Raw genomic sequence first — 11,438 nt, 5'->3', positions numbered from 1 at the left:
GAGCGTCCAGCGGTAGGGGGGCTCAGGCTCGGTATTTCCAAAGCAGACCAGCGAGGAGAAGCGTGGATTGGTATTGAATTCACCTCGTTTTTTTTTTTCTACTTGGAATATAGGCCATTTTCAGAGAGAGGGTTGAGGTTGAAAGCCGTGCAGTCACACACTCAACCCTCCTGCTCTGTTCTGGACTGAGAATCGCTCCTGTCCGTTTTTCAGCGAGGGTTGAGAACAGCCGAGGAGGGTTTGGCACTGAGGGCGAAGACTACAGTACAGCCTGTGCTCCAGGAGAGTGGCAGCTGCTGATGTCCTCACCTCTGAGTGACCTGGCACCCTAGGCAACCTCAATGAAGAATGGATGGAGGGCAGGAGGCGGGGGCGTTATGAAGGGGCGGGTGGTTGGCACTCAGGGCCCAGTCATTAGGATAATGAATCCAGAGCTGAGTGGAATTTGGGAGACCTCTAGTGGCCGAAGACGGCCGAAACGTGATGCACAGTATCATGAATAGTGCAGTATGTATGCTTTATGATATCTGAGTTTGCTGCTGACCAGGAGACAGCTATCCACACCTTCATCTTTCATCCCATCTTCATTTTTAGAACTGTCTGCATTTAATTTTCATAAAGCACCAAATCGTTTGTAGTTGGTTCAAAATACAGCTGCTAAGATTTTAACTAGAACTAAGAAACGAGAACAAAATTACCTCAATTTTATTATGCTTCTATTGACCTCCAGTTAATTTCAGAATAAAGCTGAAGATCTCTTTATGAGGCATGAATTAGTTACGTTTGCAGCCTTGTTTTGAAAGAATAAACATTCAGGATGGTACGATTGTTCCACTGAACAGCAACTTTTTTACATTTTCCAGAAATGAATCTCCTTCCTCCTTCCAAGTCCTGAGCTCCTCAGCTGTTTAATGGAAAAGCAAGTTTATATTCTGACATATTGAGCCCATATGTACGAGCTGCAGCAGGCCAACAGAAAAAGCTCCATCTCTATCCACACATCTCACCTTTTTAAACTGACTTTTAATGGTCTTAACAAAATAATTTTACATTTCCTGGATTATATCATCTTAACTTTACTCTATTTATTTAATCTATTTTGCTGTATATATATATATACATAAAGAGAGAGAGAGAATTTTTAGAGACAGAGAAAGAATAAACTTACAGTCCAATACAACTAAACCAAAATACCAGTTTCCTCTCAAATTGATTATGTATTTTGTGGTTATTATATTGGCCTGCATTACATCATACTTCATGTTAAACTCTGACTTAAAGTTTGTGTTCACACCAGATCTGAAACAATTAATTGATTAATCAAACAGTCGAACTCCATAAAATGTATGAATTTTGATAATTGATTTATAATTTAAGTCATTTTTCATGAACAAATCACAAAACATTGCTGGTTCCAGCTTCCTGCAGCTTGTCTCCATTTTAAATCACCATAAACTGAATATTTTTGGGTTAATGGACCTTTAGTTGTGACAAAAAAAAAAACATTTTTCAGGAGTCAATTTGGGCTCCTGGTAGTTTTGGCCTTTTATAGACTGAATGATTAAGAGTTTAATTGAAAAAAATGGACAGATTAATAGACAGTTAAAATAAGGGGACAGTTGCAGTGAGGGGTTTGTGATTTTTAAGCAGGATATTAGGATTCAATATATGAAAAATACCCTTTATACAGTTGATGTAAGTATGTGTCACCGACACCATAGTCTTCTGCTTTACCCTGAATAAAGCAGCATGTCTGTTTAAATTAATAAAGCAGCTGCAGCAGCATTATGAGTGTGTGACTTCCTCTTGTCTTCGGTCCTCTGGTGGTGTCCAGGAGTGCAGAGCATCATGAAGGTAATTCTGAAAATATTAAAGTGTGTTTTGCCTGAATTAGAAGCAACTGTGCAGCTGACTCATTCAGGGGATACCCAACGCTGACATTTCTGGCTCCAGAGTGCAGGAAAAAAAAAATTTCATTACATCTTTGACAAATCTCAGGACTAATATTCGTGGAGGTAACATTAATCACTCCCCCCTTCTTTCATATGAGGAGCAAACACAAGGAGAGAGAGAAGCTTGTCCAGCTGTGCTGACAGATTTAATGTTATTCACTTATCCATTTAAGATTCACATCATTCTTTTAATATTCAGCTCAGAAAGAACAACAGTAATAATAATAATAATAATATTCAGTTGCTTTTCCAGAGAACATTTTGTTATTAGAATAATGTTCATGGCAGCTCAACAAGAGAAACACATGATCATAAGAAATCTCAGCCTGATCCTTTCATTAACGCTTCTCTTTTCGGGGTTACAGATAGTCTGTATTATTGATCCCTGTATGAGAAGGGTGGGCAAGAAAGTCAGTTAAAACAGCTCATAATACATCACACTTTGCCATTTCAGTGATTATGGAGTGAACAGAGTTTCACCATTTAATGAGCCTGCTCATAAACGTGATGAGTATTGTGCAAACTACTCTCAAATGTATTTCATTTAGACCGTTCACGAGGGTTTGTAGTGTTGTTGTTCAAGAAGGCTACGTGCATTTCATCTCACAGCACTGTTAAACACAACTGAAGTGTTTCATTTGCCGTCCTTTGTCCCAAATCCGAATGTGTCCTGAAGCTGAAGTCCAGAAGAGTCAACTGTCAGCACTCTCATCTCTCTCCTGATTTGGATTAAAGCGTGCAGACACTGAACGTTTGTGTGGAGGGCTGACTTCCATCTCAGGTGTTTTAAATTTCAAATCGAGTGTAAAAAGAGCAAGACTGCTTCTTTTTGTGCAAACCACAGAGTCAAGGTCACGTACTGTGACTCCGTCCTGGCTTTCGTTGGCACTGAGTGGCCCTCATCAGCCACGAGTCGTCCATCCTTCTCCAAAATTGCAGTCCCACTGATTACGATGATGACGAGAAGGCTTTGAGAAGCAGGTCCGCAGCCAGGCCTGGGGAGATGGCGCCTTTGGTGACCCTCTCCTCGAGGTGGGGTAGAGCGTCTCTGACACTGGGGTGACTCTGGAAATGGCGGAGGACGTTCTCCTGGATCAAACTCCACATCCAAACCTTCTGCTGGGCCCTCCGCCGGCCCTGCAATTCGCCGCTGGCCAGCATGGCGTCCCGGTACGACTCCATCTTGGCCCAGACCTCTGGGATGCCCTCACTGGTGTGCGAGGAGGCACGCACCACCTGAGGAGGGAGTTGGGGGGGGGGATTTAAGGCATCTCTTTAGTTGAGCAACCAGGTGGTAGTCTGGCAAAAGGCAAAAAAATACCCAATTTTTTCTTCTATGTTCTCGTGAACGATTTGACATTTTTGTAAATTAACTCTAAAAAGTGCTTTTAATGTTAAATGTCTCATTTGATGGTGCAGTTTGTTAAAGATTGATTTATTGTGACTTGTCAAGTATATTCTTTATCATTGTTGTCAGTTTTAAAACTGACTAAACACATTTACACTGATTTTAAAAATGTCAGTGTTGATTAATGAGCATTATTTATAAAGAGGGAAGCAATAAAAAATGCTGGAGTCATCTTAGTTTAAGTAATATGCAAAAAAAATTGTTTTTTTCTACATTGCAAAACAAACAGCGTGGATTTCTTTTGACATATTCTAAAGGTGCGTTAAGCTTTGTTTTTAATTTTGCATTTCGTTAATTGCAGGTGAGTTTCTGCTTTTTTTCCCGTTCTGTTGTTTTTTTGAGGTTTGAGACGTTTTTTTCGATGCGCTTCCATCCTCTAAGAAGCTGTCATGTCATTTTACAAACAGTGTGAGTATTCGTCTCCCCATAACACCTTGCTCGCACAAGCAACCTGGGGATAAATGTCACTTATGTGTTTAGTGCAAGCGACTGCACGTCTCTTGTCAGAGCTTGCCACAGATTCAAGCGCACATGATGAAATTCAGGGTAACGTTCAAACTCAAAGCAGACGCAGAAGTGAAAGTGCTTCCCATTTACGAGTGCAAAAAGTCGGGGCATTCATTCAGACAACATATGCACTGAGAAGCCACGAAACAGCGCATAGAAAAGTTAGCATTCTGCTTTTTAACACTTCATTACACACGTGTGAAATAAAATAAGAAAATGGAGGCTGGAGGAGGAGAGACAAGAGGCGACCTCAGTGTTGCTGTGAAATACTCAACAACCTCCAGACTGCTGAAGTGTAATGAAATTACATGTATCATTTAGAGATAATTTGGCATCAACTGGCAAACGGTGTAGCTGAATGTGACAAGCCTGATAAATATCGGAGGCCTGTGATCAACAGCCAATTATGAATCCTCTAATTACATCATTAAGTTAATCATTTTACAACGATTTGATTCGAGTCTGATGCAAAAACAGGAAATCAAACTCTGTGAGACTAACCGTACCGCACGCTCGCTAATGATCCCAGGGCTAGTTTGGAATGAAAAAATGAATAAATAAATATAACCCTGCTGGTGTCAGGTCTTGCAGATACATTTGGTTTTATTGGTCCATATTTTAAGAGACTGGATCTGTCTCTCTGAACAATGGACTTGAATTGAGTTTTGTTATCTGTGCCCAGAGCAATGATTTTTTTTTTTTATTAAAAAAAATATTCTTCTTAAAGAGACAATATCCCTGTTTCTGTGGTTAATCCACCACACTGTGACGAGTTTTCAGTGGAACCACTTTCTCCTGATGAATTTACCTTTTATGAAAGCAGTTAATGAGGTAAGTGGGAAAATGCTGCATGTTTTGTGAAACTTGGGTGAACTCGGCATATGAAGGGCCGCTCCAGCAATTTAATATCGCACCTTCTTAAAGTGAAGGACTTGCAACAGACAGATTAAGCTCCAAAAGCGCCGGATCCTACGCTTGCCCAACTAATTATCCCATAATCCAACTCAATAGCATTTTTCTAAGATCCTTGCTGCCTTTCAAACCTATTTCTTGCTCCACACAGGGTCTCCAAGCTCAGACTGAGATTAGAAGTAAGCAGAGTAAGTAAGTAAAAGCTTATTTATATATATATTCACTTTTCAAAACCAGGGTTAAAAAGTGCTTCAAAGTTGCAAAGAGGGACAAGAGATGAAGAAAAAAAGCGGATGAAAAAAGGACCCGAATAAATGTTTTAAGACAAGAAACTGTGAAAGCATAAGAATAAATGGGGGCGAGGAAGCATCAATAAATAAAATGCCTTTGAGAATAAATAAATCCTGAGATGAGTAATTCTCTCAGACTTGACAAAGTTCCTCCAGTGTCACAGAAGACATTCAAGTGTTTTCACAGGCTAAGCTTATTCCCTGTGACTAGTAAACTGACTTTAGTACAAAATATTGGTGGAGTGGCCCTTTAAGACATGAACAGAGACCACACTCACACTCACTGCTGTTTCTATTGGTTTGTTGAGAATTCACATCGTTAGCGGAGCAGACACTTTTCGACAATTAATGAATCTTTTTTTAAAGCAAAAAGTCCAAATCGTTTCCGGTTCCAGCTTCTATAATGTGAGGACTAAGCTTTTCTGTGTTTGATGTCATTGTCAATTGAAGATGCCAGCAAAAATTTTCTGACATTTCACAGAATATAAAATGAATCGATTGAGAAAATCAGTGTTATTTGCAGCCTTAATTGCAAGTCAAAGTAGTTTATAATTAGGTGTCAACTTAGAAATCCGAGCAGCATTTCTGACATTCATGTTGTATGTTTTTCATGCTGAGTGAGTTAGAAAACAGCAGGCAGACTGATGAAGAGGAGAGACGACCAGAGTATAAATCACAGATTATGGTACCGCAGGCCAAACAGACACAAAAGAGGGCGAGGCGGCGAAGGTAAGACTACATCCAGAGAGGAGAGAATGAAGAGCAGCCCATCAAGCTTTTATGTCGAGTGTGCAGGCTTCTAATCAGCGAAATGCATGACACAGCAGCCGAGTATTCAGAGCAGTGGGGATGGGGGGTGGGCAGGGGTGGGAGGTGGGGGTGTTTCCTGGCAGCTCGCCCAGAGGGCAGATGCTGCACTGAAAACAAAGGGACAAGGCCAGGAACGCAGGCGGGTGAGCTGGGACATGCGGGGAAGAGTGAGACACTGCAGTACTGAAAGCATGATGCTATGACATCATCATCATCATCATCATCATCATCCACCCCCTCCCTCCCTCCCTCCCTCCCCCCTGGGTCAGCTGACCTCTCGGTGGGATGGCTTGTTGGGTCCACAGAGCAGTGCTGCTTCTGCTGCAGCTGCCCAGTGGGTCACATGTTGACCACTTGTCACTTATCCTTTTTTATTTTTTTTTTATCATTCTGTGGTTGGCTGCCTCCCTCACTACACTGCCTATTCACGCACGCGCACACACACACACACACACACACACACACACACACACACACACACACACACACACACACACCTTAGGGTTCCAGGACTTGGACTGTCTCCTGAGCAGCTTGAGTGCGCTGGTGTATTCAGCCTGGATCCTCCTGGCTGGCACCACTAGATCTCCATCCGACTTCGTCACCACCACCAAGTCGGCCCTCTCGATGATGCCCCTCTTGATACCCTGCGCAGAGATTTTGGCATTAAAGAGGCGGGCGGCCGGGGGGGGGGGGGTCATTAACTTCTCAAAACACTGTAAATAAATCTGCTGTCTAGACATCTAATCTGCAGAGGGATCTGTGTGCAGAGAGGTGGTTTCTGACAGTTTACTTTCAGTTACTCAGATATTGTTGCTTTCTATCCATCCCTCTCTGATGGAAGCTTCTGACTGATCAGAAACATGGAAAGCAGTTGAACTTGTTTGTTTGTTGCTCTAAAAAAAGTGCCCTTCACCTGTTGAAGTAGAGCTCAGGTCTTTGTATGCAGCTGAGGACTCGAGGCTGGAGTCGCTGTCAGTGAGGTTTGGGCTTTATCTGATCGAGAGGAGTCATTTTGCTCCGTTTGAGTCACAGAATTCATCACACCTTGATGCAATTCAACGTTTATGCCGTATAGTTTGGTGGCATTCAAGATACAGTTTAAACAAGTTAAACTGCTGTTGGGAATATTGCGCTCATCTGAATAACATACGTTTCCTGTTCATAAATTCATTGATGAATTCTTGGTTTCTGTGGCAATCTGTTTCATTTTAGACATAATTACAATAATTAAAACAAATGCCTCTTGAGCTGCTTATAATCACCATATTAATCCTAATGAGTTAGGCCAATTTAGTCATTCATTTAGTTAATTAATAAATTGATTAGCATATAGTTGACATACTTATCTTAACAAAGTGCTGGCTGAATAACGTCAGTTTCTCCATAAAAAAGTACATTTGTAAATGTATTCATGCAGGAAGGTTCAAAATGCAGATTAATGCATAATCTAATATACTAAACTTTTAACCCAAACCATGTATGTGCAAAAGTAAACAAACTTATCTAAAGCTTGCATAACGTTACTGAATTCACAAGAGACCAGCCTGCACATAATTACTGCACAACAGCAGAAAATAATTTTAAATACATTAACACCTATATATGACCTTTGTAACCTGCCTTAGACTCGAGCATTATTCAGCCTAGAACGTCTAATTCTCTTTCTTCCAGCTCCTGACAGTTGAAATAACATCCGACACCGATTGGCTTGTTCCTGCTGTTGCTTTTCACTGACCTGCAGTTCATCGCCCCCTGCTGGTGGAATCAGCAGCACAAACATGTCAACCATGTCGGCCACTGCAAACTCTGACTGGCCCACACCTGGAAACAAAAAGACAGATCGAACTGTCACCGCCGACAGACAGCACGACAAAACATGATGCCAACTCTCAGAGCAACATAAATCACGAACTCAGAGCCGAGTTTGCATGTTGTCTCCTGCAGTCTGTGAGTTCATTTGATTTTCCAGTGCAATGCATGAAGAGCAGGAGATTAAAAGTAATTCACCGTTAATGGTCTTGCTCAGAACTTCTTTTGAATAATCATGAGCCTCCACAAACTTCAGATTCGTCACACTGAATAAATTCTAGCCTCTGAGATGCAAAGAAGGTGTCTGATGAATAGGGACGAGTAACAAACCTCAACACTCGATTGAATGGCGTCTGGAGCACGAAGTACCAAAAAGTACTACAAGTTACCATGAATACTTGCTGAGAATATTACTCTTAATTTCTTACTCTTTGATCCGATACTTCCTGACTTTGTTGAACACAAAATAATGGATTGTGTCATTCTGACCCTGGAGTCCAAACATTTTGTTTCAATATGCAGCCCTATTGATGAACATGAAGGAAAAGCCCCACTGTACTAAGTTTCCAGTTTTTTAAAGAACCAGTTCACTAAAATGGTTTAATATGTTGGAGAAGAAAAATGTCCCCAAAATGACACTTTCTGTTTTTGCATTTCTAAAAAAAACTGATGAATATTAGAACAGCAAAAATCAGCTAACTGGGTGAAATGTGTCTCATATGGATAAACATATTATCATTATTATGGCTGGAGGGAAAATTCACTTTGACTTCACGGTGTCTTACCTACGGTCTCCACAAGGACAATATCATATCCCGCACCCTCGCAGAGAACAATGGCCTCATTGGTTGTTCTGGTGACTCCACCGAGTGTTCCTGAAGCCGGAGATGGCCTGATAAAAGCATTCATGTCCCTGGAGAGTTCAGTCATACGAGTCTTATCGCCCAACAGAGACCCTGCAATGAGAGATGAGTCAGTTTGTAGCATGAAGTCAGCGATATGAGAGTAACGGTGCTGCTGTTGATTCAGCAAATATTATAGTTGTAGCCTAATTAACACATCAAAACATAAACACTGCAATCACTGAGCATGAAAAAATAAAAATCTTTACACAATTCATTTCATTTTCCTACATAAATCTGTTGTGTATTGTAAAATGCCCAATAACAACACTTCACAAGCAGCATCATATGATCTCAGATGTTACCTCCTGTAGTGCAGGAGGACGGATCAACAGCCAGCACTGAAACTTTATGTCCACGTGCTGTCAACATCTTCCCCACCACCTCGATGAAGGACGACTTCCCTGCTCCCGGAGGACCTGACAGACCTGAGAAATCAACAAAGCAATCCAATCAGCAGCTGGAACCAAGAACCGATTTCTCTGAAGTCACATGACTTTAAAACAGACAAATGCAAGATGTCACTGTAAGCAGTCACTGGGATGACAAGGTGTAGAGAGCATCTGTGAGTGAAACTCATGCGTGACGCACTGCTCTCACTGACTGCATGTCATTTTGTACGCAGACAAGAAGAATGACTCACAACAACAACAACTGTGTCACAGGAGAATATGCAGTTCTTTAGTAAAAAGTCAAAGGTACAAGCCTGTGTGCGTACAACATTAAGGGAGTGAGTCAACTACGACTGCCAAGGTTGATTTCAGTACAGAACAGCCAATCACCAGGTTTTAAAATCCTCTAACGTGCAGCAGTTTAAATCAGCTTGCTTCTGGACTTCAGGTCAGTTTTGGATTAATTCAGACACTATGGTGCAATGTTTTGTTCACAATTGCAATGACAAAGCGTTTGAAATTTGCTTCAGAAACAAAGTCAAAATAATTAAGGTTACGACATACAATAAGCCTACAGTATCTATAGCTGTGTTTAATCAAACGATCACAAAACTGACACACAGTGAACCTGGGACTACTTAAAGTGTGTGTTTATTGTAGTGGTGTTGAACTGGAATGAATTATACTGAAAGGCATTTCTAATGTTATAACCACCCCATTTACAAACACAAGGGGGGAAGAATATTAGAAACACACCTCAGTATAAAGCAGTCCAGTACAACACCACTAATAAATAATAAAAAGTGCTCAGATATTTTTACTGTGCAAAAGCCCAAATTTGAAACTGTATTTTATTATTCATATTTTCCTCATGTACAATTCAAAAGCCTCTGTAAAACAGAGCCAGGCAATACTTTTATACTCTTTTGTATATAATGTACACAGCGTCTATAGCTGATCTCATTTTGCATGTTATTATTGTCTTTGTTCTACTCAAAAAAGTCTTATCTTAACTATGACCTCAGTAATAAACATTAAGTTGAATTGACACCACTCTGACAGCATCAAGAACAACTTGGAAGTCTTTCTGATTGTATAATTAGTGGCAGGTCTGTTGCATTGGATTGCATTAGATCAGAAACCTTTAGCCACTCTAACTCAGACCACACACCTACTCTGAAGGCCACCGGCTTCCCTCCATTCTGACTCTCCTGCTCCCTCCTGTAGGCCAGCACCCTCTGCAGCAGCACCTGGGCCAGCTCTTTCTTTCTCGGATGCTGGGTCTCCACCAAAGTGATGGATTCAGCCAGAGACGCCCGCTGTCCTCCGATCAGCCCTTCGTACAGTTTATCCAACAGCCTCCCCTCTGGCCCACTCAGGTCCTGTATGTGCTGTCCGAGGGCTGTGCTCACACCTCTCCCGTGCTGGCAGCTGTGACCGGGGATGGTGCTGTGCTGACAGTTGTGGGAACCTGTGAGGACCCCTTGGTGGAGGCAGCATGTCCGGGTGACTGAGGGGACAGCCAGTGAGGGAAGGGAAGAGACGCGGCGGTGGAGGTAGACGCCAAACCGTCGCGTTTTATGGAAAATGTGGGACATCTGGGAGGAGAAACAGGATAAAAACAATGAGCCAGTGATGATTTTTAAAGTCATTATCGAGTGCTACACTGCTATCATGTTAACCAGAAGAGTGTCTTTTCTATCCTCTTCATACGTGGTACCGAAACATGTATTGCTAACTATGACACGGCTAGCTAAATAACTTCAAGACGGCAAAGTTTTACAACTGTTCGCTGTTTTAACGTTTAACTTCCATTGAACGCTAGGCTAACGTTGCGTCAACACGGCGGCTGTTAGTGTAAATACAGCGGTCGGATATATAGTTGACAAACACTTTATGAAAAGTGTCCATTAAGTTTAAAACAAGAACGCTGACCTCGTACCAGGTACGCTGAGGTGCCACAGGTTAAATATCAACGGTTGTTTCATTCATCCTCTTCCTGTTTCCGGTGACGTAGGGCACCGCCCCCGACAGAACACTTCCGTCGATTCATTTATACAATAAGAATATCTTTAAATTCTGTAAATAAAGATATCTAGAAAACGCATTTTGAACGATCTTTCTCAATAAAAAATATGTGAAACGTTGTGAGTTGTTCACGAAAAGTATTAAGTAAAAATTAAAATCTAAAGAGGACAGTAGACAGATTTAGCCAGCAGGTGGCAGCAGAGGTTTTTTTTCCACATCCCACATGTTCTCCCTGAAAATCATCAAACAACATGTTATGACTCCCAGACTGTATTACTGCCAATGCATTATTTATTTGTCACTACGCACCTCTGTAAAGAAAAGGGACTTTGTGTTGCTGAGGGCTGCAGAGAATTTTAGACAGTTTCTCTTGACAGCATTCATATTAGAATATACAGCTTGAATTTGGCTTGCTTTTCGAAATC

At 41.4% G+C, this 11,438-nt stretch overlaps 1 protein-coding gene across 2 annotated transcripts; it reads right to left on the bottom strand.

Annotated features, from left to right (window-relative positions):
- Window positions 1–2,079: 2,079 nt before the first annotated feature.
- Window positions 2,080–10,978, bottom strand: mmaa (metabolism of cobalamin associated A). 2 transcript variants are annotated; one of them, XM_041933960.1, is made up of 7 exons: window positions 10,928–10,978; window positions 10,157–10,583; window positions 8,899–9,021; window positions 8,477–8,647; window positions 7,618–7,703; window positions 6,377–6,526; window positions 2,080–3,188 (listed from the first exon to the last, which is right to left on the bottom strand). In XM_041933960.1, the coding sequence occupies exons 2-7, from the start codon at window positions 10,581–10,583 to the stop codon at window positions 2,901–2,903; spliced, it is 1,245 nt and encodes a 414-aa protein (XP_041789894.1). In that variant the 5' UTR covers window positions 10,928–10,978; the 3' UTR covers window positions 2,080–2,900. The 2 variants fall into 2 exon arrangements, with proteins under 2 accessions (XP_041789894.1, XP_041789893.1); XM_041933959.1 differs by having other exon boundaries at window positions 10,921–10,963.
- Between the last annotated feature and the right edge of the window lie 460 nt (window positions 10,979–11,438).

The sequence above is a fragment of the Chelmon rostratus genome, chromosome 3, assembly GCF_017976325.1.
Source record: "Chelmon rostratus isolate fCheRos1 chromosome 3, fCheRos1.pri, whole genome shotgun sequence".
Lineage (NCBI taxonomy): Eukaryota > Metazoa > Chordata > Actinopteri > Chaetodontiformes > Chaetodontidae > Chelmon > Chelmon rostratus.
This window is presented reverse-complemented; position numbering and strand designations above follow the sequence as displayed.

Coding starts and splice junctions, on each gene's coding strand:
- mmaa (XM_041933960.1), bottom strand. CDS start 10,583: ATGTCCCACATTTTCCATAAAACGCGACGGTTTGGCGTCTACCTCCAC. Junction 9,022..10,156: donor GCCGGTGGCCTTCAGAGTAG/GTGTGTGGTCTG, acceptor TTGATTTCTCAG/GTCTGTCAGGTCCTCCGGGA. Junction 8,648..8,898: donor GTCCTCCTGCACTACAGGAG/GTAACATCTGAG, acceptor CTCTCATTGCAG/GGTCTCTGTTGGGCGATAAG.